General features: G+C 37.7%; 1 protein-coding gene across 4 annotated transcripts; it reads left to right on the top strand.

The window, feature by feature from the left end:
- Positions 1-599: 599 nt before the first annotated feature.
- LOC134137495 (Y+L amino acid transporter 2-like) lies at positions 600-24,831 on the top strand. 4 transcript variants are annotated; one of them, XM_062570530.1, is made up of 13 exons: positions 600-1,110; positions 2,348-2,658; positions 4,197-4,412; positions 4,541-4,640; positions 11,846-12,363; positions 15,161-15,286; positions 17,875-18,019; positions 18,996-19,119; positions 19,824-19,927; positions 20,215-20,311; positions 21,771-21,920; positions 23,051-23,234; positions 23,988-24,831. In XM_062570530.1, exons 5-13 carry the CDS (start codon positions 11,862-11,864, stop codon positions 24,077-24,079), a joined length of 1,524 nt encoding a protein of 507 aa, XP_062426514.1. In that variant the 5' UTR covers positions 600-1,110; positions 2,348-2,658; positions 4,197-4,412; positions 4,541-4,640; positions 11,846-11,861; the 3' UTR covers positions 24,080-24,831. The 4 variants fall into 4 exon arrangements, with proteins under 4 accessions (XP_062426514.1, XP_062426515.1, XP_062426516.1 ...); XM_062570531.1 differs by lacking the exon at positions 600-1,110 and having other exon boundaries at positions 2,067-2,658; XM_062570532.1 differs by lacking the exons at positions 600-1,110; positions 2,348-2,658 and adding an exon at positions 2,760-3,976 and having other exon boundaries at positions 4,354-4,412.
- Positions 24,832-27,884: the final 3,053 nt, after the last annotated feature.

Here is a 27,884-nt window from a genome sequence, read left to right as displayed (position 1 = left end):
GGTGATTTAGTTTCCTTGACTTTCTTAAACTACATTGATGGATCTTATTAAATATATATGCTAGTAGGAGAGTTTCATGGCTAGATTAGTAAGAAAAGCCTCTTGAAATTTCCCTTTTGCCAACATAGAATATTGTAGAAAATTTAAAAATTGCAGACCACTTTGATTGGTGGTCTGCAACATATTTCTGCCTTCCACACTTCTCAGATGAAGGAAAGAAACTTTGACAGGGCTTAGAAGTGAAAAGTTTTTGTAGTACTTTGTAATTTTTTATTTTAAATTATACTTAAGAAGGTAAAGGTGGTCCTGCAATGTTTAGAGGAGAGGAAAAAAAGAAAAAAAAAGAAAAAAGAAAAGACATCTGATGTCTCACATGCTTACATGGCTGAAGGGTCTGTACCTCCTTCCAGATCCTCCTGAAAAACAGAGTGGATGCCTCCTGCAGTTGATTTACCATTGTTCCTACTTAGCTTTGCACATCTTCAGCACAGCACAGGCACCGTACACACTGTGCACAGTGCACATTTGTGTCAGCAGGCTTTATTTAAAAAAAAAAGGAGCAATTATCATTGCATGCAGGTTAGCAGTCTCTGTTCAGAATTTGTGCTATTGAGTCTTTATGATGATGCTGCTGCACCTTTTCCCTTACTTGTCTTTGACACATGCTGTGCCTGCCAGTGTGCCTGCTGCTGCATTTCTGGCACAGCCACTGCTCTCCAAGGTGTCATGCAATAAGGGAAAACCCAGCGGAATTGATGTGAAAGATCCCAAAGCTACTCCAGGTTACTCCAAAGCAATTATGTTAGTTGCCACCCTCCAGTCTCGTCATACAGAAAGGAAACATTGGACATAAAAGATGAGGACCAACTGGTAGGACCACATAGTGCTCTTGAAATGAAGAGTAATGAGTGCAGAGCTTCTACATGCGTGAAGCTGCTAGCTTTCAAAGCTGTCTGCAGGGAGATGGAGCCTGAAGACAAGTGGAGCACATAGTCTTCCAGAGCACCCTGCGAATGGAGGAAAGAATGCTACTGCTTTCTGGAATCTCCCCACTTCTACCTCTGGTCTGTCATCAGAGAACTGGTTTGGAGTCAGCCACATCACCTACCTGTGAGTAGTCTCTGTTGGCAATTTTCTGCAGGTCTTTGCCTGATAGGCATTCTCCAGCTCCTGAGTGTTACCAGCATGAAGCTTCAGAGGCCATGGCTTTCACTAGTTGCACAAACTAGCACTGGAGCCTACACAGCCAGATCTAGGAATGATGCTGCCATGGCTGTTGCAATCACTGGGCAGCCCTTCTCAATGCACCATCACCTAGAGGTGGCACAACTGCCAGGATAGTTCTGTCCTTACTGCTGAATGAATGGACACCTGTAAGGCTGTGAGCATTGTGATCTAGCCTGAGGGTAGTTAGTAGAAGATTTCTGTGTCTTATCTCTCATTCTTTTGGACCCTGAACCTGGCTGCCATGAGGAAGTAGCATGCATAAACTGACCTTCTGCAATAGGCTGGGCATGTACAAATTTCATCAAGAGTGAAAAGAAGAGGAAGAGAGCTAGACCCAGGACTTGAAAGATAGAGAAGTGAGGATAAGGAGAAATCTCTGAATTTACCAAGGAGAAAGGGAGATGGAGGCTGTGTGTTTGAACCACGCGGGACTGGGGAGGATGGTTTGTGGAGGTGGTTATTAGATATACGAGTTAATAAGTAAAAGCCTGCTTTCGATGATTCTGTTCCTTAATTCCAGTAGCGTGAAATAGGAACACAGTTTCTGTGCAGCTGGGGCACTTGGTATCAACCTCTGACTGTGGCAGCAGGTCTAGGGCAAGGACAATCATGCAGTTCGTACACAGCTTGATAGTCGGCAGCTCTGCATCTGTCACATTTGCTACAGTCATGCTCTGTGGCTGTGAATGGTGGTACCCTGGTACACGAGGACACTGTTTGATAGTGCTAGGGAAGATTGAAAAGGTGAGGAATGTCTTCCTCTTCTTTCAATACACAACTCTGTTTCTGCACTCCTCGCTTCTTCATTAGAAGTTCCTAACAGATTTTTCAGCTATTTCTCTCCTAGGAAGAAAGCTGCTGATTTTTCAGAGCACTGTCCTTGCTGACAGTAAGAGCTCTTTCATTTGTCATAACTCATTGAGAGCTTTTTGTGACCCATGGAACAAACAAAAATATATGACTTGTTACCACTGGATTTCATACAGCATTTTAGCACTTAGTCACTTAATATTGCAAGTTCTGTAAGCATCTGCACTCAGCTTTAATTTTGATTATACTGAATATCTTGTGTTGTCAGGTTATTACTCACCCCCTTTACCATACTTGTGTTCCTCTACAGCACCTGGAAACCATCTGATATTGGTGATAGGCTACTTCTCTTCAGAAGGGATGCAGTATAAAATATTCTACTCTAGTGCTAACCTGAACTGGTGTGTTCATATAGTGAAAAGCAAGCCTAGCCACAGCTCGTTCCTCCATGTGGTGTTGCCACATTAGCCTATTGACCAACTACTGAGTTCTTCACTGTTGGCAGTGCCTTGCTGATTCTGTTATGCTCTCACGACTTGAGTTAGTGCGTTCGCTACAGGTTTCTTGAAATGGTCTGTGCCCCATAGTCTGTCCTGCATCAACTTACGGGAAAGTAAGGCAGTAAGTAAATGACAGTAAGTAATCTGATTTTACCTAGCAATAGTGGACCTTTTTTATTTGTTATTCAGATCCTTGCAGCTAGTGGCAAAGAGCATTAAGCAACATCTTTTCAGTTGAGATTAACTGTAAGTTCATCTATTGTAGATGCGGACTGTGGGAGTCTGCTCTCTGAAGTATAGAGACTCTTGCAGGAGGTGGAGGAATTGTGATGGAGCTGCACTGTTTGTTGCACTGGAGCCATAGTATGAATGGAGAGGGTTTTAGAAATAATCTGAGTAATCTTGTTTCCACTGCAGAGTATGAAAAGCCTTCCTGAGCAGTAATGGAAATGCAGGCAAGAAAACAGAAAATGTCACAAACATATTCAGGCAACTGTACTTCAATTTGTTCCAAAAGCAAATGTGCATATGTGTAGCTATAACACATTAAGAATTGCTGTGAGCAATAAATTGACACAGAATAATTCTGATTGCAGAAGAACTAGTCAACTTCCACAAGATTATAAAAATGAATAAGAAGAATATAAAGGCAGTCATGTTCACTTATTTACATTTATCCATTCTGCTTACTTAGAAAGCAAGATAGGGCTAATCATCCTTTATGAAGGAACTAGATTTTGTGCTTACAGAAGAAATGTGAAGTATTTTTCATACATGCTGCATGTCTTATGATTGCTTAATGCTCGTTTGTGTGCTGTTACTGTAAAGTTGTGGGAAATGTCAAATACTACATAATCAGCAGAATCAGACCAATAATAATATGGGAGGTGTTAATGAAGAAAATGTTTGTTTCATGTTCCAACATGCATCCTCTACAGAATTAAAACAGAGGACTAAAGCTGGTTCAGGATGTGCATGTACAGACAACATAAAGGTGCCCTCTAACTCGAAGAAGAGGGAAATGGCTGAAAACAGGATTGCTCTGCACAGGGCATAAAACACAATGAAGAAAAAAAAAAACAGCCTTTGCCCAAAATCTGAAACATGACAAATTCAACACAGTTCAAATTTAAGAATGAAAGTAATTATGCATGCTTGAAAATACGATTGCAGGCCTGCTTTGTAGGCTATAGTCTATTAACATTGCCCTGACAGAAGAAAGAAAAAATCTTACAAGAGCAGAGTCTAAATGTGGGACACAGCCTCTCTGCTCTCTAGCAGCCAATAACATGCTTGCAAAACAGTTCTGTTGGTAAAATGTTTCTCATTATAACGTAGGTAACCACAGACTTGCATGCAGCTGAAGTTGTGCAATCTTTTCAGACAGACTTGAGAGAGCTTTCAGGGATAAAAAACTGCTCTTCCTAGATGAACAGCCTGTGAGTTACTTTATTTAAAATACTTATATCTGATTCTAATAGTGTTTTTTAAAAGTACAGCACTTTCATATAAACATTAAGTATAGACCCGTCTCCATCTGCCACAGAAAGCATGTTTTACAAGATGTTACTTTAAAAGGAAAAAAAATAGGAGGAGCACTGATCTGATAGAAACTTTTGGGTTGTTTTTATTTTTCTTTTGGGTCACTGTGGATTACAGTCTGGAACATGCAACATGATGTGACTTACTTCTTTCCTCTTGGATGACTGAGGCTGAAAGAGGAGGATGTCTGCATTTGAATTAAATTATTTCATTTTCCTATATTGATTAGTGGCTGATTCTGATCTAAATCTTGTTATCTTGTGCCTCAACTCAGTCCAGTGATTGAAGACTCTTGATCTGCTGGATCAGCTCCTTCCAGATGCCCTTTGACATGTGAGTACAGATTTTTGCCTTCCTGTTGGCCTCATAGTTCATGGAAAACAAAAATTCCAGGTTAGTGCTCTTGCATTCATTAACTGCCCCTAAGACTTTACTTTCTGGATGTTTGCCTTTTTGTCTAGATATTCTGCTGTGTATCATACTGGCCCTTTTTTCCCCAAAGTGCTTCATAGAGAGGACACTATATAGTGTATTGCAGAAGACAAAAGCTGAATACTTTGGGTAAGACCTTTCTTTACTTTTTTTAAAATCTTATTTTTTAGAAAAGTTTGTTTAATAGATCTTTATGCTAAATCAGCCTGTTTTGTATGTCATATCTCATGTCAGAAATTATTAGAAAAGCCACATATACAGCGTTTTCTAATTAAGAACTGAACTGATAAATATTTAATAATGAGCAGATTAAATTAAAAAGAAAATATAGGAAAAAAGTAAACAGATAAACATTAAGATGCTTGAGATAAAGTAATAGCTATATTTTTCATTTAGCTGTCATTCTTTGCTAGTTTCCACAGGAAATAACTCATAGAACTGCTCCACTGCCAGTTTGGCCCAGTCACGGTCTGAGAATAAATGTGTTCTGTGTATAGAGGAATAGTAAAAAGTCTCACTGTGTCTTTTAAATTCACAACGAGGAATTAGACTACATTCATTTCGCATTATGTCTAGGAAAAATGTTCTTGATTTCAGTGACATAACGTGAATGCAGGAATATGTATTTTTTAAGTCCTCCTTTTGTCTTATTTCTATCACAGTTTTCTAAGGAATAGCAGCTGATACTTAAGCTGCCTGCTTCTGCGTGCAAATGACCTCAGTTGAGGTTGTTTGGAGAAACCACATTCCAGAAGAGTTGGGATATTCTTTCTTGAAAGCTCTCGTTGATTTTAGTATTACTGCTACTGTAATAAAAATAGCTAAAGGCAAGGCTAAACTGAGAGTGAGAGAAGAGGCTATTCATGTTAGTGTAACTTACACTGTTGTCCTGGTGAAACAGATGTGTACTTATTTAGAGCCGCAGTGAGAGAGTCACTATTCAATTACAGTAGCCTTTCTGCTAAAGGAAGCAGACATATCGACTCCCCACTGGTAAGCGTCTACTTTCTCTTTTCTTAATGCCTTTCTTAGGTTTGGAACAGAGTAGCTCCTCTTTAAAATATCTTCCATGACTTGCTTTGGGGTGGGAATGGAGCACTTGGGGGTGGAGCAAGTGCTTCATACGAGAAAACAAGCCTCTGACGACAGTAATGCTGTTGGAATATGTGAAGTGTTGTTTTAGTAAATATATACTTACAAAACTTAAAAAAAAAACCCACCACTTGTGAAAGCTGATTGTTTCCTAGTGAGTGGGATACGTTCTTTTTAGTGGAGATCAAACTTCTGTTTGTTTGTTCTTTGTTTTTCTGCCAAGTGTCTTACTTTGTGCTGTTCCTTCATAATGCATAATCTTGTTGTTTGCTTGATCTCTTCTTGCACTGGAAAGTGCCTGATGGTGTAATCTGCCATAAATACTCCCTTTGGGATCTGTTGAAGCTCATGTTGAGCAACAGTGTTTTGAAGTTTGATCTATGCATGTTTTTGGTCATGTTGAAATCTGGTTTATCTGATTGTATGCCTCGGTAGCTCTTAATATAAATAAGTATTTTTTCATTATTGTTATTGTTTATTTTGGGACAGTGTCTACAGCATACAGGGAAAATAAAAGCTTGTGCCTACTTTGAAAAGATACTGAGATTGCTCACAGCTTTTAAAATAGCTTTCAACATATAAATGTTTCTACTGCAAACATAATTGAAATAGGCTAGATTTCATTATTAAGTGTTACGTTTTACGTCACACACTTTCCAACTGAAAATAGAAGACTGTTTTTGTATCAGTTTTATTGCCTGGTTTGTGTTTGGTGGGTTCATTGATGGTGTAGCAGAATTTAATGATTGAGAAATTATGTGATAACAATCACCTAATTAAAAGACTGTGAAGTTATTTGAAATAACATTAAATGCAGGAGTAAATTTGATGTCCAGCATATTCTGACATCTTTTATAGGGTGCAATTTTCTGAGTGCCCTTAGTTTCCAAGTGAATCCCTTAAAAGGAACTATATTTGATCTCTGAGAGAGATTCTCTGATTTATTGTTATTTATTGAATTAAAAGATGGGAATTTCAAAGCAGCCTAATGAAAAGAGGCAGCTCAGTCCTTTGGGAAGTCTGTGTGAAAGCAGCTCTTAGGATATCACACTTCCTTAATTCCTGACCAAGCATTACTTAATCATTTGGCAAAGGTTACTTACCTCCTCAAGAAGGAGGCAATCACTCATTAGTCTGTAGATTCCTGAAGGCTGAGAAGTGTTTGAGAAAATCCTGCCCTGCCAAACCAGTCCTACAGTGATATATGAAAGAACTGGCTTTGGTTCCAATTTTGATTTTCACAGTTGATTTTCAACTGGTAGGAAACTGTCATTTCTTCCTTTATTTTTGCATATGACCTGTAGTAATGGCTTGACTAAAAAATCATATTGAGGAGTATCTGTATAGGGAGTTACAAGTTTCTTAAACTTCTCAAGCATCTGCCTACAAGTTCCTTTCTGTTGCTTTTTGTATATATGGCTGTGAAGTAAACAGGAGATTGCGAATAACTTAGGGACTTTATGCCTATCAGCTTATTCAATGCAATCTGCTTTTCCTCTGAAAGGAAAATTTTCTTCCTTTTATTGAGGGAGTACCTAAGAAAGAATGGGACCTGTATGTCAACAAGATACTGAAGTTCTATTGTGGAGATCGATAGCCAAGACAAGACATAGGCAAGGGTTTACAGTTGTTCCATTTACTCTTCTAAAGCCTCTGAGGCACATCAATGTGTTCAAGCATGTCTGAACCTCTACTTTCCAGAGAACAGCAGCTCTTTTCACTTGTAATAGTCCCTGGGGACCCATGCAGTTGAACATTTCAGGAAGCTTTTATGTCTTGCTCTTCAAACTTCGAACACAAGTGCTAGTAAAATACCTGTGTGTATATTTTTGATGCCATAAATTTCTATTATTGCAATAGGGTTAGTCTTTAAACACTTAACCATTCTGCTAAAGCAGAATACCAGAATATGAAGAACCTCCTTTTTTAAATTACCATATGAGTTAATTCTTTTATGCTCAGGAAGCCATTCTGACTTCCTATCTGGTAGAGGATTCACTGTAAAGATTTGTTACCTATTATAATTCAGGATTTTCCAACTGGAAGTGGCCACCCCTCTGTGCCAACTTTTATCAGTGGTGATGGGTAGTCCCAGCAAATAAGCCTTCCTAGACCTTATACTCATGCTAGCATGGATTATATGCACCCTTGAAAGAAGATCTCAGGAGACACCCAAGTGACAGTGAATGAAGTCATGTTTGACCAGCTATGCTTCTTAGCTTGGGCTTTTCTACACACTAGTTCAAGGCAAAAGCAGTAAAGATTTTGTCAAGAGGGGGAGATGGTAGAACGAGAACTAAGTGACACTGAAATGACAGTGGTGACAGTAGGACAGGACAGAAGACAAGACCATGAGACTGACTGAGTAGGAAAAAAATGGCAAAAGCTTTAAACGGGAGGAGAGCGTTAGACTAGGACAGAGGAAGGATCTTCTCAAATAGTTTTCTTCATTTAATAGCAGTTAATTCTTTACAATATCATAAAGGGTTTTTCCCCTACTGCTGTTATGCAGGAAGATCTGCATGAACTTCTTAATACCATGAAGACTTTGCTGAGAGTTAACACAAGTCTTGACTCAGGAAAACTTTTTTTATTTAAGGAAGAGATAGTCCTAAATAAAGAGAATAACAACTTCAGGATTGCAACCTCACTGAATGAAGTCAGTGCACTGTAAAAGTCAGTGGAAATGTTGCATGGGAACATTGCTATTGATTTCAAGAAAGACAGAAACTGCCTAAAGGCTTTTATCCTCAAAGCACAACTTTCATACAGATTTTCAGTTGATATGAATTGGATAACTCAACTACAGTCAGTGAAGTCAGTGAGCACTTCTTATTTATGGAAACTGAATCTCTTATCCTCTGAATCTCAGATAACAGATTGTACCTATTCTTGGCTGTAATTCAGTGTCTGGTTAAAAGTTTTGCTGAAGTGGCATCTCTCAAAGTGCAGAAGGTTAAACTATTTCTTACTCTAACTTCTTTTTCCTTTCAAAATTATTTTATCCACAATCACTTATTCATACAGAAATGTGTTCCTACACAACTCTAGTTACACAGTTTTTAGAGATCTGAAGGAATCTTTGGCTAGCATAAGTGAAAAGTAAAATTGCTTTATTGAAAAAATAGTTTTAACATTTACCTACACATTCTCATAAAAGCTGCAGATTGTAAAAGTTCTGTGACATGCAGATAGTATTGCCAGTGTAAATGCTCAAATTTCTTTTAGCTATGGGGTCAGCCACAGTAAACATGAAAGATACATTAGAAATTGTAAGATACATGACTGGTATATTAGAAGCCTGAAATTCCTTCCCCAGCCCAAGGTGAGATTCTGATTCTGGGAGGGACAAAGTGAAAAGTTAGAGGATTCACTTGTGTGTGAAGAGGAGGTCACCTAAAAGATGGGTCATTCAGCAGTCAAACATCTATAGCAAAATTAATATTTAACCTTACTTCAGTGTTCCCATACTGCTTCTGCAGTTAGAGGAAGTGCTTTGGGGATGAGAAAAGATTTATTTTTTTAAAGAGAGTTTCACACCTTTTAATCTTTAAGCCTCATCATGCCTCATTAGTTATTTGATCAACTGGAAAACTGAGTCCCACCAAAAACTGGAAAAGAAAGCATATAAATTAATCAGGGCTGCTAAAACAGATAGACTTTACGAAGAAAAAGCAACCTTTCTGGAAGTTTTGGGTTTGTTTTTGGTTTTAAATTGGCTGTTGACCCACATGACGACGTAAATTTGTGATCAGATGTTTTTGACCAGTATCACATGGAACAGTGCTTGTTCTACTCACAAAACTTTGCTTTAGCTCATAGGATTTTTGAGGAAGTCTTCTTTAGAAACATTTGGGTTGGAGATGGGGAAAGAGAAGGAGGAATTTGTTTCTCCTGAGACAGGCACCAAAAAAAATGTCATTGTTCTAAGAAAGCATTGTTATGAGCAAGCCTGACCTTGTGGTAGGAATGAATGAAGTCAGAGGACAGTTGCTACAGCCCAAGCTGTTACATCTCCCCAGCCCATCTTTCACTGCTTCAGCTCCAGATGGATATGATGCATACACGTAGCTTGCTGCATGTCAAGCGCATCTATATCCAGCTCCTGACTTACAGCTCTTAATCTAGGGCAGAATACCTAGGAAGGTAGGAATACTGTGATATTGTTTTCATTAAGAACAGAAATACCTCACTACGTACAGGGCAAAACCTGGTGGTGAGGGGCTTGTTACACATGAGCTTAATGATATGACTGACCCTTCCAAAAGAAAAAAAAAATCTGCAGACACTTTTCCCGCATAGTAGAAGCTAATAAAAATTGGTCAAGTTTTTCAGAGGTAGAAGTCTGTGTGAACACACCTGGCAGCAGAGAGACCCAGGAAGAGTTCTTCGGTACTGTGCTTTGAGGAGTTCCCAGATGCAGGAGTTTACTGCAAATGACTATTAGTGACCAAAACAATTGCCAGTTGAAAATAGCCCAACAATTTCCAAGTGTATCTTCTCATTCCTTTGTGAGTAGGTCCCCAAAAGGTCTTCTGTACCAGCTGTTTTGCCATACGAATCTGCTTCCTTTGGATCACATTGGCTGCCAATATAGACCTAGTCAAAGGCATCAGGTTAGGGTTGAGACTGGCTCTGGAGTCTCCCAGGGAAGCTGCAGTATTTGCTAGATCCTGACAACACTAGCATCAAAGCTGAAGTTTTGAGGAGAGGCTTAGGGGGTGAAGTGTGTTAACAGTGAGGTGTTACAAACCTATGAACTTATCAGAAAGTAGAGTTTTCCATGCGTGGGTGAAACCAAGGGGAGCTAACACAGGAGCTAACACAGGACAGTGGACAGTGGCTGGGATACAAGGACTTGCAAGCTGTCTCAGGCTCCCCAGCCATGAAATTAAATGTGAAAGATTGGGAAGTAATGTGGAAGCCTCAGTAAGATAATACATTTTTCAGATATTCACATGTCATCTGAGCTAATCTTACTCTCTTCATAAAACAGGAATCCGTAGTAAGGTAGGAACACACCGCAGCTTTAAGAACATGCTGAGCGCAAACATAAGGGACTATAAATTGAGCCAGGCAGCTTTAGGAAATCTTTGTAATAAAAATTACCATAATCAATCTTGAAGAAATAAATCCTTGACAATAGGATCTCTGTATCAGCTTCTAAATAAGGATGTGACCCCTGGGATTTAATGAGTAGATGCACTGTGTATTGTCTTAGAAATCAAGCAGATGCAGAGCTGACTGATCTCGATATAATAAGTGCTAATAAATGTGAGGAAGAGATTGTCAGTAGGACTTATGAAGAGATATGATTAAAATATCATCTTACTTACCAAAGTATAACAGCCTAGAGTTGTAACAATTGAGGGGGAGAAGACAGTGTCAAAGATTCAAGTGGGAGGTAAAGTATTCTTTTCAGTGGATGTCAAAATAAGCATAACATTTTCAAAGGTCAGTAATAGTCTCAGAGCCAGACCTCAGATATCGCTAACATAGGCTCATGATGCCTGTATGAGTTTATTAAAATACTAATGTATGTGACAGCGGTTATGTAGTTTTCCAGCCCCTGGCATACTTGAATCTTGTCCTGTGTGTCCTGCAGCTGGAAGCCTTTAGAGACTTGTGTTTCCTTGGACTCCCTCATACAAAACTGTTCCAGGAACAGGGTGTCCAAAACGCAATCTCTGCATGTTAGTGGTTTTTACCCAGAAGTCAAGTGAGGTTCATAACTAAACAAGTTGCATTATTCACTACAGCAGGATTCCTATCTCTAGGAGTAGCTGAAGCTCCCAGGCTGTGGATTTTTCTTCATCCTCACACTAACCTCCTGAAGCTAGAGCTTTTGAGTATCTTTCTGTGTCTTTTTTCTTGTGTTCCTCAGTAGATAATTTTGGATGGATGTGATTTGATTGAATAGTAGAACAAAGTTCTTTCTGGGATGGGAGCAAGATTTAGCGAGGTATACTGTGTGGGATACTCCAGCTGAATTAGAATGTCTCCAGAGGTACAGTATCTTTCTTCCCTAACATAACTGACAATGTTTTAACATATTTACCTGTAAGAAAAGCTACAGAACAGTAAAAGGTAAATGAATTCACTAGCAGGTGGTTCCTGGATTACCAGGCAAAAGCAGGAAGGTACTTGCTCTTTATACTGTTAGTGTCTTGTATGCTAAATTTCTTACTCATGTTTCTGATGCCACATACATTACAAAAGATATTCTTTCCTGTTGTTTTCAGGTAATGATAATTGAAGATGACAGCCCCCTGGCGAATATGCTGCAATAAAAAATCCGTATCTAAGAATGGAAAAACTGAAATGGACAATATGACAGACTCAGAAGAGAAAATGCAGATGAAAAAAGAAATTACCTTACTAAATGGAGTTTCTTTAATTGTAGGGAACATGATTGGCTCTGGAATATTTGTGTCCCCTAGAGGTGTTTTAATGTATAGTGCTTCCTATGGACTGTCTCTAGTCATCTGGGTTCTTGGTGGGATCTTTTCACTGTTTGGAGCTTTATGTTATGCTGAATTGGGAACATCCATTATTAAATCTGGAGCCAGTTATGCCTACATCTTGGAAGCATTTGGTGCCTTTGTGGCCTTCATCAGACTGTGGTCGTCTTTGCTGATTATCGAACCAACAACTCAGGCAGTGATAGCAATCACATTTGCTAACTATATTGTTCAACCAATATTTCCACATTGTGAGCCACCCTATGACGCAGTTAGGTTGATTGCAGCTGCTTGTATTTGTGAGTAAATTTATGATTGCTAGAAATTAATGATTGTATTTGGAGGTTTCCAGAGAGATTTTTCTGAGACCTTATTCCTTAACCTTCTGTGAAAATAATCAGTGCCTCTGTAGACCATGTCCTTAGGAACTTTTATGCTTTTATTCAGATGGATTTTATTTGGTGCTAAAATATTAGAGGAGGGAAGAAAATTCCAACAATTTGGCTGAGGGAAACTGTTTGCTGATTAAAAATATATAGTCTCTTTGGATTACAGGCCTAATACACAGCCTGTGTTTAGCTCTTGCCCTTTCTACTCCATTCCTTGCAAGTTATATAAAATTTAATAGAAGTATTAAGATTCATATGGAGTTAAAAATACTCTGCCTAAAAAAAGTTTTGTCTCTAGAGAAATTGTGTAGCAGTCAGACATTCCACAGGGCTGACGATGTCATGACTGGTCTTAGGTGGACATGGGGTAAGCACTACAAATCTATCCTCTACTAAATGGACTGTACTTGCACTCTTTTCTTTATTGATGCGGATTTTTCAAGACTAGATATGCATCCCTTTGGGCTGTGCCTGATATTTTAAAAATGACTCAAAGAAGTTTTGTTGTAACTCAACAAAAACTTCTAAAAGGATGAATAAATTTAACTTAGTATAGCATATTGTAAACTAACAATTCTGAAAAGCTGTTTTCTTCGTAGCCCTGATACTCCCCACCGTGATACAGAGGAAGTTCAGTTCTGAAAAAGAGCCCGTGATATAACTTGAGACCATCACAACCATTCAGCAACCTAAGAGGCAAATCTATTCCAAGAGATTATTTCAATTTAAATTCTCCATTTGCACAAGAAAGCAATTATTTATTAAGCTAAATTTCTTTCCCCCGTGTCTTAGTACCATCTCATGAAATCCTAACACTGAAGAGAAATGGTCTTCAAATTCTTCTTTAGCCTTCATTTTCTTAGTTGATTTTGCTGTGGTCATCTTGTGGATCAGCAGCTCTGTGCTCTAGTACCTCTGTTTTCTGTATGCTTATGCCTTATGTGTGGCTGGCAGCTGCTACCTGCTTTCACATGCTGCAGATTCTTTGCATCACCCCAACCAGGCTTATAATTAACATTTTGTGTAACAGCCCAGATTGCTGGTAAAATTATAATTTATTATATTAACTGTGATGTGCAGTTTAGCAGTATCAGATAGCAAACGCATTAGTAGTGTCAACTGTTTTAGCAAGGGCTCACAAGCAGCAGACTTAATTGGCAATTCACCAACATAGTAGAAAGAACTATTAAAACAATTTGGGGCAAATGTTTAGTAGAGTTTACTGGGAATTCCATGCCGAGATCTAATTGCCTTGAATTTAATGACAATGCAGCACAATCATGTCGCATGCAGGAAACTTACCCTTTGCAGTATTTCAGATAGCACTTTTACAGCATCTCAGATGACTGCCAATGAGATGATTGCCAAGATGACTTCAGTCAACACTTTCTTTATTTCATCATTTTTAAGAAATAGTCATTTATTTCAGTGTTACTGTTCTATACTACTATACTTCTAAGGATGAGGTATATTGTTAATTCTTCTAAATAGTTATTTTTAAATTACAGAGTGTAAAATCTTACTTCAACATGTATGCCACATTTACTAGATCAAGATTTACAGCAATCCTTTTTTTAGAAACAGTTTCAAACTGTATCCTAGCCTGACACTAAGCAAGAACAGTTCAATATATGATCTGAAATTTTACACCAGAAACTGTTGTCGTTGCATTGCATTGGCATATTAATGGGAAATAGTGGGTGCAAATCAAATCCAAATTCTGCAGATAGTTAGGTGCATCATTAACTTGACAGCTGACAGTACACCCACTAAAATATGCAAAGTTGGCACATGGTAATGAAAGCAAGAAGTTCTCTGAGCATCTGCAGTTGGATTCTAATTTCATTAACATAAAGAAAGGCTTATTGATGGTTTTCATTTTAAGCACTTATAAAATCCTTTTTATTTCTATTTGAAACTGAAGTCTAGATCTATAAACAGAGCAAAGAAACAGAAGAAATATCTACTAGAGAAGTAATAGCGCATTCAGACATGTGCTTCAGAGCACTCTAATTGCCCACACCACATCTGCCCTAATGTCTACTACAGCCATCAGGAGTTGAACTTGGTACCACATGCATAAGTGTACCTTTCCTGAAGTAAAAATTAAAGTGAAAAAAATGAATGCCAAGAATAGGAAGAATGAGCTGATCAAATCCAACCTCTGCAACCAAACTGCTTAGTTACTTCTGCTATGTTCTGTCATACACAGAACAAACAACGTGCTGACCTGGCTCAATCCAGCATTCTGCAAACAGCATCCAAGCTTTTTGGTGTAGAAACTATCCTTACTCTGTACAGAGAGTAGAGCTTGAATTTGCACTTTTTAGGGAAATCTTTGGTGCAGAGATAAAAAAAAAATCACCTTTTGCATGTGAGCAACTCTGCTGACTTTATTAAGATTTAAAGATTATTTAAAAGAAGTGAGAGTTAGCTCTAAAATTCAAAATCTGAAGTGTTTTCTTCCCACTTGTTGCCAGGAAAACAGTACATTCAATCAAATAAGTTCTTTTTAGGAAAAAAGACCGTCATGTAGATTTAAATCAGGAATTTTTATTAATCTCAAAAAAACTAGATGGTCCTGAAATGTTCAAATTAGGTTCTGTTTTATTTCTTGAAAAAGAAATATCTGGATATCTGTTTGAACAGTGCTTTATGTCGTGTAAACATATAGCTCTCCTTTGATGCATGTTCTTTTTCTTAACAGGTTCCTTAACATTTGTTAATTGTGTTAATGTGAAGTGGGGAACTCGAGTACAAGATATCTTCACATACGCAAAACTTATGGCTCTTATCTTGGTGATATCTGTTGGCCTTTATAAAATCAGTCAAGGTAAGAATATATTTTATTTGCTTAAATTCCTAAAAAATGTTGAACCCTATATGGGGTTCAACTTCTACGCAGGAAAATCACACTCCATAAGACTTGCATATGAAATATTATTTACTCAGAAAAAAATGTCTACCTGAGAAAGATGAGAAGAGTTTTAGGGTACACTAGGTACTGAGGGTTTAATTATTCTTCTGTGCTTAGTATGGGGAGCCAACACACACACACACACACACACACACACACACACACACACACACACACACACACACAGTTCTTCATTGCTCAAGCTAAATGACAAGCAGTAGCCAAATTAACATCAGTTTAGCATTAACTAGTTTAAACATGACTCATCCTTATCATATGAATAGGCTAGTGTTGCTGCTCTTTCTGTGGAAGGACAGCGGAGCGTGTGCAGTGACAGCAGTAGTGCTCTGCAAGGGGAGAGAAGTCTGGGAAGGAGAAAGTTGTTCTGTCCTTCAACTATGCGAAGAAGCCAATGGTCTTTGCTGAGAGAACATGTTTATTCCTCAAACAAGGGAGAACTCTGCCTACTGGTGGGTAATACTGCTCTCCCTTGAATCACGGTGAATATTGCAGGGCATCACAGGATAGATGAGCCATTTTGTGTCAGCAATAATAACGCTGAGGAGACCACACTGAAAAGCTAGAGAAGTGTTTATTCCAGTGTTACCTATGATTTTTGCATACAAGAGTAGATTTGATTTTATTAATTTGAGCCTCTGGGACATAATAAGCTAATGAAGTCTTCCAGCTCCAGCTCTGTTGCTTAGTTACTAAGGTTTCTCTTTCATTTTGCTTTCCTGTGAAATCCCTAAATAGCCATTGTATTTTTATTTAAATAAAATAAAGAAGATCTTCCCTATTCAGTACAGGAATTATCTTTTTCTCCTGCTGAAACTAGCTCATAAGACCTAATAAAAGTGATGGCCTTTCCATATTTGCTGGCCTTCTCCTTCCTTGGCTACAGCTTTAGTGCATCAGCTATTGTATTGTAAAAGTCACACTAGACTTTAAGAGAGCATTTTCATTTAGCCATTACTAGTGTATGTCAGTTGTAACTGATTTTTTCAAGTCTAAAGAAAACGGAACAACTGAACCCAGCCCTAAGGGAAAGAATGTGAAGTTGCAGGAGAAAAGCATTGCTTAAGGTTACATGAATAAGTAGTTCCCCTGGTGAATTAAGCTGCTGCAGTTTTAAAATGATGTGAATCCACGATGGCACACCCACAGTAGCTTTGCCCTCTCCCTACAGTTACGAATTTATCTGTATTTTCTGCCTTTGAAATCTATGACCTGTTCATTTGTGTGCAGCTGCCATGACACAGTTTGGGACAGGGAGCATTTCTTTTGCTCGTGCATCCCTATAACCCGGTTCCTTTATGTTTTCGCATGTGGTCAGGAGGATAAAGGTGGAGAGAAAATTGTATTGTTATGAATGCAAAACGACAAGAGCTTTTAACAGTAGCTAAGCTCTCATCTTCTTGGAAAAAAAAAAAAAGACTTGGGAGGAGGAATGAGCTAGATTTCTGGAGGAAGTTGTGACTGGGTCAATGCACTCCTAAGCTTGGCAGCTGTTTTAATGAAATAATGGTTTTGACATTTTTTAGTCCCGACATGTTCCTTCCAGTATGTTCAGATACGAACACTGTTTTAAAACCTTGTGAAGGTATCTGATTTTGAACATGGATTTTTCCTTTTTTTTCTGTTTACAATTTTCTTCAGCCATGTCTGCAAAGCATGTGTAAATCTCAGCTTTACCTTCCTCAGTTCTGACAGTCTGCTGAGAGAGCGGCTTTGTTACGAACGTGGAAGACTGGTAGTGGCAGATTCTAGGTTAGTGTTCTTCAGAGATTGGATTGCTTCTGTGGTGTCTATAAATTCCTCAGTTTGACCACAAGGTGAAGTTACTTGGTTTTATAACAAAGACCTTTCTTTCTTCATAATAGAGGTTTAGGCGTGTTTATGTCAGCCTTAATGCTTAAACCCACTTCCATTTTTGTTAGATTGGTCACTTTTCTTCTGCAGAATTCTGCAGAATTTAGTAAGGCCTTCTTCCTGTTTTCAGCACTGCAGTGAAGATTCATACAGTTTCATTAACATTTCTTACATTTTGCAGCGTTCTTTAGGTTATCATCTCAAACTATGCTAAAAGAGAAGTTTGAAAGCTTTTCATGTCTCTCTTGTCAGTTTTGGGAGACATCTTTGTTGTATATAGCATGCTGTTGAGAACAGTGTCTCTGGGAGTTCTCCCTTCTCTGAGTGCTAATTCCTCTGGTGAACATTAAAACACAAATATGAAAGGTAAAAATCTGAAATGGTTCAGGGATAGAACTTGGGTGCCCCAGCTCTCTCTTCCTGACAGTCAGGGCACAGGAAGACCTCAGCACAGCACTGTCCTTCGGTAGGCTAGATGTAGATGCCAGCAGACAAGGAACCTGCAAGTGTTGCAATATAACTTGGATACAGTAGGTCTTATTTCTTTTTGCATAGCTGAAACTTTTGATGCTGTGGGCTTCTACATTATAGTCTGAAATAAAACAGGCAGTTGGTACTTGCCATTTATACAGGAAGAACAGAAAATCTTAGAGCTCCATTTGAGGGTTCAGCAACAAATCCAGGAATGATCGCGCTGGCTCTGTATTCCGCCCTCTTTTCCTACGCGGGATGGGACACTCTGAATTACGTCACTGAAGAAATGCAGAATCCTGAGAGGTAAATGCATGTTTTGTTTTCAAATCTGTGAAAACTGTTCTGGAAAGACAGCTGATGGTGGGGCAAGCTCCTCTGTGTTTGCTTCTGATTGGAAATTAGCCAAACTATTTTCTTTACAAAAAAAACTCTTTTCAAAAGAACTTTTAAATATGAGAACCATTCTGATTATTTTCCTCTCTGTCTCTCACCAGTTGTATCATGCTAATAAGTCACTTCTCTACATACATGAATTTTACACCTTATACTTTAGACCAGAATTCTCAAAAACAGAGCAAGCCCTTTCTGAAAGCAGGGGAAGTGCGGGTCCATGTAGCCCTCTAAAACTCCACACCTATTTTCAATCAGACAGAACAGTTGTATTTTCCAGAACTTGTTTTGCCACCAATGGAATAAGATTGCATCAGATTTTTGACTCTTATCATGTGATCTTCAGCCTTACTTTTTGTGGGCAAGTTGTTTCATTTTGCTAAGCATGAAAAGTTAACTGAGAAATAAAAAAAAAGCCTAAAGGAGCATTGGAAATACCATCTTCTGACTGTTGGGATGTACAGTTCCTGAGGAGTGTTATGCCTCATCTGTTCAGAATAGTATAGTACACTTTATCTTGGGACATGCATACATTCTGAGTCAGAAGAAAGCTGTGTTCAAGAAAACACTTAAGTCTGCATTTAAATTTCATTGCATAAGTGTTCTCTTTCATTTGATTCCTATAAAAGACAATATATAAAATTTACATGTACAAATGTAGTTTTTCTCTAAAACTTGCGACAGTCCACAAGCAGCCAACTAAGCTGCTTGGAGAATTGCTGCACACACAGCTAGATCTTATTTTGCAACTCTATGATTACAAAATGATGAAACAGGAAGTGATGGAGGCATCCATTTATGAATGTTTGAATTTGGGAACAGTCTGCCATTTAGGTATTTTTTTTTTGTTTAAAGAACATGAAATAATTTTGCCACTTTCCTTTTGTAGGAATCTACCTATTTCTATTGCAATTTCAATGCCTGTTGTGACTGTTGTTTACTTGCTGACTAATGTAGCATACTATGTAGTGTTGGACATGTCAGATCTCCTCACAAGTGATGCAGTGGCTGTGGTAAGTTGTATAAACAATTAAATCAAAAGGTACTGTGGGTAACACTGTGGAAGAACCTCAGATAGCATATTTCTTGGAAAACCAATTGAAATATTTCCATGCTGAAGGTTTTTCCTTTGCTTTAAACTTTGTTTTTGTGTAACAGTACCAGTATATTACAAAGTACATGTAAAGCACATATCCAGTAAATCTGTTATTGTTAAATCCTCTTACATACTATGTAAATCCTTTTCCTAACAGTACATCTGTGTAGAGGATGCTTTCATTAGGGTCAAACAGATAAAGAGCTACAGAAAGAAAGTCTGGATGCTTTAAGAAACACTTTTGGCTGTTATTCTTATGAACAATGTGCAATGTTTTAATGTGATAGACTGACAATAATATTTTCAAAACAAAGATATGCACTGAAATGTTCTTTAAAACTTCACCAATATTTTATACAATAATGCATGCCCTGCTGCAGTCAAGGTTTGTCAAAACACATAAAAGCCAATACATGAATTCTTAATTCAGTTGTCATTTTTACTTTGATACTGATCAGCTTTTCCAAATTCTAATTTCATTATCAGTGAAATTATCAGCGTCATAAGAAAGCATGGGCTATAACACTATATTTGAATTGGTGTGTTTTCATGGGAGTTTTTCAGGATTGTCCATATATTTAACAGTCTCACTATATTTTTATTTTCATTTTTCTGTTGCAGACATTTGGCAATGAAACCCTTAGTTACGCTAAGTGGATTATTCCTATAGCAGTGGCCATGTCTTGCTATAGTGGGTTAAACTCGTCAATAATTGCAGCTTCTAGGTATGAAATGTAAGATTTACTTAAAGTAACTGAAAAAGAATCATTTAATATTAATCTGCATTAGTATACTGTGATAGTGACACCTTTATTTCATTTATGTTCATTTAAGATGGAAGAATTGTTATGATCTGGCATATCAATGATCAGCACCAGCTGATAAACTAAAGGCACTTGAAAACAGAGGAACATTTACAATCTAGCAATAACACAATTAATGTTGTCTGTGTTGGAAGTTAACAAGCTATTGCTAGGGTAACCGGCTGGTTGGTTCTTTTTGTTTGTGCTAGGCTTTTTTATGTTGGAGCCAGAGAAGGACACCTTCCTGACAGTCTGAGCTTGATTCATATAAAGTGTTTCACCCCAGTTCCTGCTCTTCTCTTTAATGTAAGTGACAGTCGGGCCTCGTGCTCAGCCTGGTTAGCCTGCGATTCAAATCCTGAGAGCACTGCGCCTCCCTCGCCTTTTCCCTAGACTTCTCCCTGGCTGCCCTTGCATTAGAGAAATCTTCTCCAAATGACTAGAATTTCCAAAACTAGTTGAGGTTTGGGGGGAAGGGAGGTATTTTATTCTGAGGGGGTTCAGTGCACAGAGACTGGCCTGACTCATATTTATACCTAATTTATTCAAGAAAATTCAAGATTAGCCAGAATTAAGAATGATAAAATAAATTGAAAAATAGAGAATGGCTAAATATGTAACTATACAGATAGGAGTTGTTTTTAAGTCTTTCTATGAGTTTTCAAGGTGTCCACTGGAGAAGCATATGACAAGAAGATCTCTCAGACTATCTTCTAGGCAGATTTTCTAGAACTCTGTAGTCAGAACATGAGTCTTAAAGCATTTCAAATTGGACTCCCATACCCATATTTAATTTGTCCTGCTGTCACTGCAGAAATGAACCTTCAGCTACAAGAGCAAGAAGCCATGAGGTATAAAATTAATGCAAGTGATTTTAATAAATAAACCCTAAATGGATTAAAATACGGGGAAGGTTATGCACAAATAGAGAATAAGTCATTCAAAAGCATTACACTGTTGTTTATTTGGACATAATTTTTATTTGGTGTCTCCTCTTGCCCTGTGTTACATAAGTTGTACGAGCAAATGCTCATAATGGTCCCATTTAAAATATAATAATTTACTTATCGTTATTATTTCATTAGGAGTAGTCTTCTTAAAGTAATTATATTTGCATCTGTAAGATGAGCTATACTCCTTAACACACTATAATTTCCATTTATCATAGTAGATTATTTTCTGCTCATCAAAAGACTGTATTCTTCTATTTGTCCTATTTAATAAAGCAGCCATTAAATTCCATGTATTTTAGGTCTTGTTTCACCCTTTCCATGCAGAAGTGTAGCATACCACAGAAGTTACTCTGAAGGTCTCAAAGTTTGACTGTATTGTGAGAACTTCCAGAAGTGAAATAAAATTAAAAAGTTAATTTTTCAAACTGAAGTCAGTCAGAAAGGCAAAGTAAGCTGTTGTCTACAGAATGCTTCTCGGTAGGCTTCTCTGTAGGGAGCAGAGGCTGGGACCACCTCATCTGGCGTTCTCTAGGACGTTGCCTGCTGGCAGAAGAAAAACTTCACAAACCCTAGCTGTGTTCAGCCAAGCATGGAGCTGTCACTACTACATTCGAGGAAGAGATAAGTGTGTTTTGTGCCAGTGTATTTGGGTATTTCTTAGAGATTTTAAGTATTTGCTTCTTGCAAGGAGCTGGTCTCCCAGGCCTAGTCAAATATCTTTGAAACATACCCTTAACATAACTTCATTACCTCTTTATTTTGTAAGACATGTATTTATTTTCCTATTAAAAATTTCCCAATATTTTCTCTAGGGTTTAATGACTTTGCTTTATCTCCTTGTGGAAGATGTTTTTCTTCTCATTAATTACTACTGCTTCAGCTACTGGTTTTTTGTGGGTCTGTCTATTGCAGGACTAATGTACTTGAGATACACTCAGCCTCATAGACCACGGCCTATTAAAGTAAGTAAAACAGCATAGCAGGTAAGCCATAATACCCAGCTAATGCTCATGTTTATGTGACCAGTAATATTGTAACAAGGGATCCATTACTAGTTATGTTATAAGCTATTTATTTCAACCATAGAAATTCTTTTAGCATACAAGATAAGAAATGAAGGAGCAAAATGTATTTGAGTTTTCACAAGAACATCATTCTGGTACTTCTACTGTAAGGTTGAAATGTATTGGTATTTGCAGAGGTTTTTTTCCTTTTGCTGAACTTTAAAACTCCCTTTATTTCAAAAGAAGTAAGGAATAAATAAGTGTTTGGGGTTCTTAGCTACAGATAAAGTCTTTACTTTGGAGTAGTTTTACTACTGACTCTACTTAAATAAGGATTACAATCAGATAATAGGTAATGATTGTTTAATTCCTATCACCATTTGCCAATTTAGCCAGCATCACAACTTTGCCTGCACTTTTTCTTTTTTTTTCAAACATAGCAGTTGATTTTCATCAACTTACTTTTTTTTTATCCTTTAGAGGAAAAAGAAGTGATTATACCAGTAAATTCTCAGCAGTTTCAGCTAGTATTCAAATGCCAACTTCTGGACTCTTGATTGCATTTTATTCCAGTGAAAAATAAATCTATAAAAGGGTTATTTCAACTTTCCTCATTTGTTATTTGTGTCTTTTTAATGTTTTTTTTTATTACGTGCCCAGGCTAAATGGTTTTAAATCAGTCTGTTAGTTCTGTAATATCTAGATGTTACTTGAAAGTCTAATAGAACTAGTTCCCAGTCAGACTTGCAATTAGAATTTTGTAATTGAAGTTGGAGAGAAGAAACACCCATTACTATTCAGTTTTAAAGTTCTTCTTTCGAAGATTGGTGTCTTACTATTGTGGAAAGGAAGTGAGCTTTTGCAGGCCTGAAAACAACAAAATTGTCAGATATTCAAGCATAAGAGGGTCTCAATTCTACTAATTGCAGCCATTCATAAGGTTGAGTACATAATAGTCATATAGTCAATAGTTATTTTTATTTCTGACTTGTCTAATTTTAATCCGTAGAATCTGTCATTTTTCCAATAGAATATTTTACTACTACTTTTAATAAATACTGGATTTTTTTGTTTGTTTGTTTCCACAGCTTAGCCTCTTCTTCCCTATAGTATACTGTCTATGTTCCCTTTTCCTGGTCATAGTTCCTCTCTACAGTGACACTGTCAATTCCCTTATTGGGGTTGGTATTGCCCTCTCAGGCATTCCTGCTTATTACTTGGGAGTCTATCTGCCAGTTGAAAAAAGACCTAAATGTCTACAGTGGCTCTCTGGTAAGCAATATAGTCTTGTCTTTGTGTGCCAAAATCTTGATGTTTGGTCAGAGGAGGGAAAGAATAATTTTTCTTAAAATCTTTTTTCCTTATGATGTTTTGCTATACTGTATACGGAATGTCTGAGACCATATACTTCATCACATTTTCTTGAGAACAAAACCATGCACTATACAAAATATTCCAATACATGGGTGTAATTAGTGTGCTGTGTCATCTACTATTTGTGATGTTGAGCCATTTTAGTATGTTGGCTTAATAAAAGCCCTATAGGATTCTAACAGACTATATGGATGCAATTTTTTGATTCCTTGGAAGACAGAGATCTCGTGACACCGGTTTCACTTTCTCCCTGTGTAATGGAATAGCTGAGTCAGAGAAATTTGTGTATCTTCCTGCATTATGAAATAACGAATTATTGGTATGAAGGGTAGTTTCCACCCCTCAAATTCAGGCAAGTTTTGAAGAGCAAAACTGTACTATTCAGTTTGAACTCAGCTATCAATCTATATGTTGATATCTTTATCTACTAAATTAAATCTAAATTAGAACTAATTAAAGAGTAAGAGACTTTATAATTTTTAGTCTCTTTTTGCCTTTATCTGTCTATCTATGATGTGTGTTTAATCCAATTCATTAAGGTATTTTAAAATTTTCTTAATATCTACACAGTGCTTAAAATCCATGAATATCTATATGTCTAAGCTATCTTACAACTTTGTCTCAACTGCACATTTTTGCTCTGTGTTACAGCTACAACAACGAAATACATACAGATGCTCTTCTACTGTGCTCTGACGGACCTGGACATAGATAGGGAATTTACAGAAGCTAAGAGTAGATAGAGCTGTCTTGACAATTCCTACCTGGAGCAATTTCTGTAATCTGAAGTTCTCCCCATACGTTTGGTTACACTAAAGCACTAACCCATTGTACTGTGCATCAGTTTGATGTCTGTTAATTTGTGCTTGTTTTATAAACCCCTTCACTGCCAAAGGCACTTGCCAGTCCCTGCTTACAGGAATTTTTAAAAATTTTCTGTTTGTTAATAGCAGTTAAATGGCTTATTGAATAACACTTTGAAAATCATAAAGCACTCTGTGAACAAACATTTATTAATATGTAACTGCTAAGTATTAAGTTAAATCCAAAAGTTTAATAAAAATTAAGTCTGGTCAGAATACTAAGAAATCAGTTGACAAATGTAACAAAAGATGGACAAGATATTTACAAGATTCAAAACTTGAGAGAGGGAAAGAAAGGCAGAGGGAAAATGGCTGAGCTGGAATAGCATAATAATTATTAACTTTTCTGGAAACAGATACAAGTTTCATCATCCTATTTAAATGCCTGGAGCCAGGAAATAGGAAGGGCTATAAAAGCCAAATAGAGTTTGGTACTTTCTTCTGACTCAAAGTTACATTCCTAACTTCCTGGAAGCAAGGGCCTTAGCATCTTCACCTCTTCTCATTGATTCTTTCTTTTGGTAATGTGCTTTACTCTTCTGTTTGTCATTTCTACCTTATTCTACTCACAATTATCCCCGTGTCTCTGTACTTGATCCACTTTGTAATAAAAAATGCAATACAAAGAAAAAGGAGAGCTTTTTTTTTGTTATTTTTGATTATTTTTGACCATGATGGTGATGTCAGTCATTCAACAGATATTAGAATTAAGTCTTCAATATCAGAAGAGTTACAAAATGACCATTTTGACCTATCCAACTGCCTGATTTTTCTTCCCTAAGAGATTGTTACTCTACCATACAATAATTATCTTCTAGAGAGGAGCAGTGGATCACTGCTCACTATGACAGGCTTCTGTGAGCACCTTTCCATTGCCGTATTCTTTCCTTGCATTCAACAAGAGACTGCACTCATCAGTGACTTTCATGAAATGAAAGGGCAATTAAGAACTAAGTCCGTCTTTCAAATGTTAAATTTTTCAGTATGGTACATTCCAGTGTGAAACTACTCACTCTACTTCTCAGTCTCCTGAAATGGAAGAGACAGACACTGTCAAAAAAAAAAAAAAAAAAAAAGGAAGAAGAAGAAGAAGAATGCAACATAGACTTAAAGTATCTTGCTCCACTTCTAATATGCTCTTCTGATAGCTACCCTTTGCTATCCTGTTGGCAAGTTGTAGTTTCTTTCTGTAACTATACTGAAATATAGCATATATGATTTGTAGTTTTAATTTCATCATTCCTGTTCTGCTAACCCTAGTTAGGGTAAATTTAATCCAAGTTCCTCCAGCTTCTTATCTTTTATTGAAGTATGCCCAAAGAACAAAGAATGGAAGGGGGAAGAAGGTGGTCACTGACACTGAAACATTTCTTCTTTCCCTTCCCACATTGCAAGATTGTTTGCAGGGTTGTAGTTTTGTGCATCTCCAGCCCAGTGTTTGCTTACAGGGCTTCCAGATAAACTTATATTTGCATTTCAATGCCATCTACTATGGCTGTTTCCCTTACGGGTGGGTTTTCTTTTGATGCAGAATATGACAGTAAAAAGGCACTAAATTAAGGTAAGCATGAAGATACTAGAGCTGCATGTATTGTTTTTTGGAAGCCTCGACTTTCAACCACTAAAATCACATAGGTATCACAAGAGCAAAATGTTAGGAGAAAAGAAGCCTTAGCATACAGCTTAGTTCGCCCAGCTCAGAATGCCCCCGCATAATCTTCGTGCAACAAGTGCCTCTGTTACAGCCTGGCACCACTGAGGTTCTGCCCATCTTTTACAAGTCACTGGTTAATTGTGGAGTCAAGGTACTCTCTCTTCACCCTGATGGAGTCAGGGACAAGCCCTACAAGCCAGTACCAAACTAAACATGACAGTCTGTCTCCACAGGATTCAAAGTCATGTTTCGTGTTGAGCTATGTGTCAGCAACGCTGCTTACACTAGACAGCACTGTGACAGCCTCTGATGTTTCCTTTATAGGCCCATAGTTGCTAAGTGATTTGACACAACTGAAACAATACCTGAGGGGGTAACAGATGGCAGGAACTAAAGGCGATGTAATAAAGATGATGTACCAAGACTGTTTCCATAGAGAATTCTGAGCTGAGAAGTGGCTTTCTTTGTCTATTTTTTACCAAGAGTCTAAGTCTGTTAAATTCCTGGGTATGAGGCACAAACTTTCATTTTCTTTCCTTCGGGACAGGAGACGGAAAGAAATTAGTTGTCAGATGCAAAGCTAAAAAATGTGGATGAAGATACTGCAGTTGTGTATCGACATATCAGTCCTGGTCATGTTAATATATGTTTCATTGATTTTTCACTCCCTACAAATAATACATGTAAATTATTGTTAAGTATCTAAAGCAAGTCATAGGTACTGAAGTATCTAAATAAGTAAACATTTGATCCTCAGAAAATGCTACAGTTGTGTGCTTTTAAAGTATAAACAGAGTATTGCAAGTCGAATCTGTCCTATATGTATCTCATCATTTGGTTTAAATACTGTCAAGAGAGCAGTAAGAGACTACTCTTGTTTATGTTTTCTATAACATAACAAAAGAAGCACTTATGGGAGGAAAAATTGCTGCTTGCTTTAGGTGGGACTCTTTTGCAGTAGAGTCATGAGCAATTATTTAGCTAAATTCTTTCTTGTACTAAGAAAATCTTTTTATATTATTTGCCGATTCCTGACTATACAGCCAGACACTTAAATACTTTTTCAGAGAAGGTCTTTGTATCTAAGACAGTAACTTGTCATTACACAGTAAATTATTAGAAGAAGGCTGTTTGACATCTAGTCAAACACCTAGTGTGTCAGCTGGCATCTTCACGGTAGAAGGGGAGAATGGGTAACATAAGGGGAGGAACAATGCGGGAAAGATTATGAGTGGTACAGTTTGGTTGTTCCAAGAAACATCTCTTAAAACAGTTTTCAACTTCTGTTATAGAAGGCTGACAGTTGAAGGTGAAGTCCTATACTGTAACACTAAAAGGTTTGTAGAATAAAGTTTCGTCTCTGGCAGATGTGGCTTGATGAGGGCCTCGGAGGTGCAGAGTGCACTGCAACGCGCAACGGGGGTGGCAGGAGCAGCCAAGGAGAACAGCCCATGCGAGAAGTTGGTGTAGAGCCTTTCAGGAGGCAAAAGCTGGTGTATTACTAGGGAGTAGTATTAGCTCTTCTTTAGGAATCAAAAAGATACAAGATTCCTGCTCTTTATAAGTAATCACAGTTCTTTTTGAATAGCAATGGGAGAAGAGGTATCGGTACCAGATTCCACTTCTGTGTAAACAAAGAAAAACATAGGTTGATGTTGATGTGTAAAGACTATCTGTCAGTCACAGAGAACCTGAGCGAATTGTCCGATCTTGGCGTGAGCCTGGGGAGCTGAAAGGAGCTGTGTGCTCTGTGGCTACAGAGCTGAAGAAATTCCTTTGCACTTTAGGTGGAAGAAGGATATCAAAATGTGAAAGGGCCAAGCACACACATGACCTGACACTTGCCCAGGTTACAGCACTGTTACAGGAGAAAGTGGGTTTGGTAGATGTGCAACTAAATGCTGAAGGTAAAGATTCTTCCTGAATACATCTTGAAATGTATTTTCATTGTATAACAGAAACTTTAGAAGTATTATTCCACAATCTCTATATTTGTCATACTAGATCTGCTTCGTTCCTGTTCTGTAGCTG

This window comes from Rhea pennata, chromosome 2 (assembly GCF_028389875.1).
Source record: "Rhea pennata isolate bPtePen1 chromosome 2, bPtePen1.pri, whole genome shotgun sequence".
In the NCBI taxonomy this organism is placed as follows: Eukaryota; Metazoa; Chordata; class Aves; order Rheiformes; family Rheidae; genus Rhea; species Rhea pennata.
This window is presented reverse-complemented; position numbering and strand designations above follow the sequence as displayed.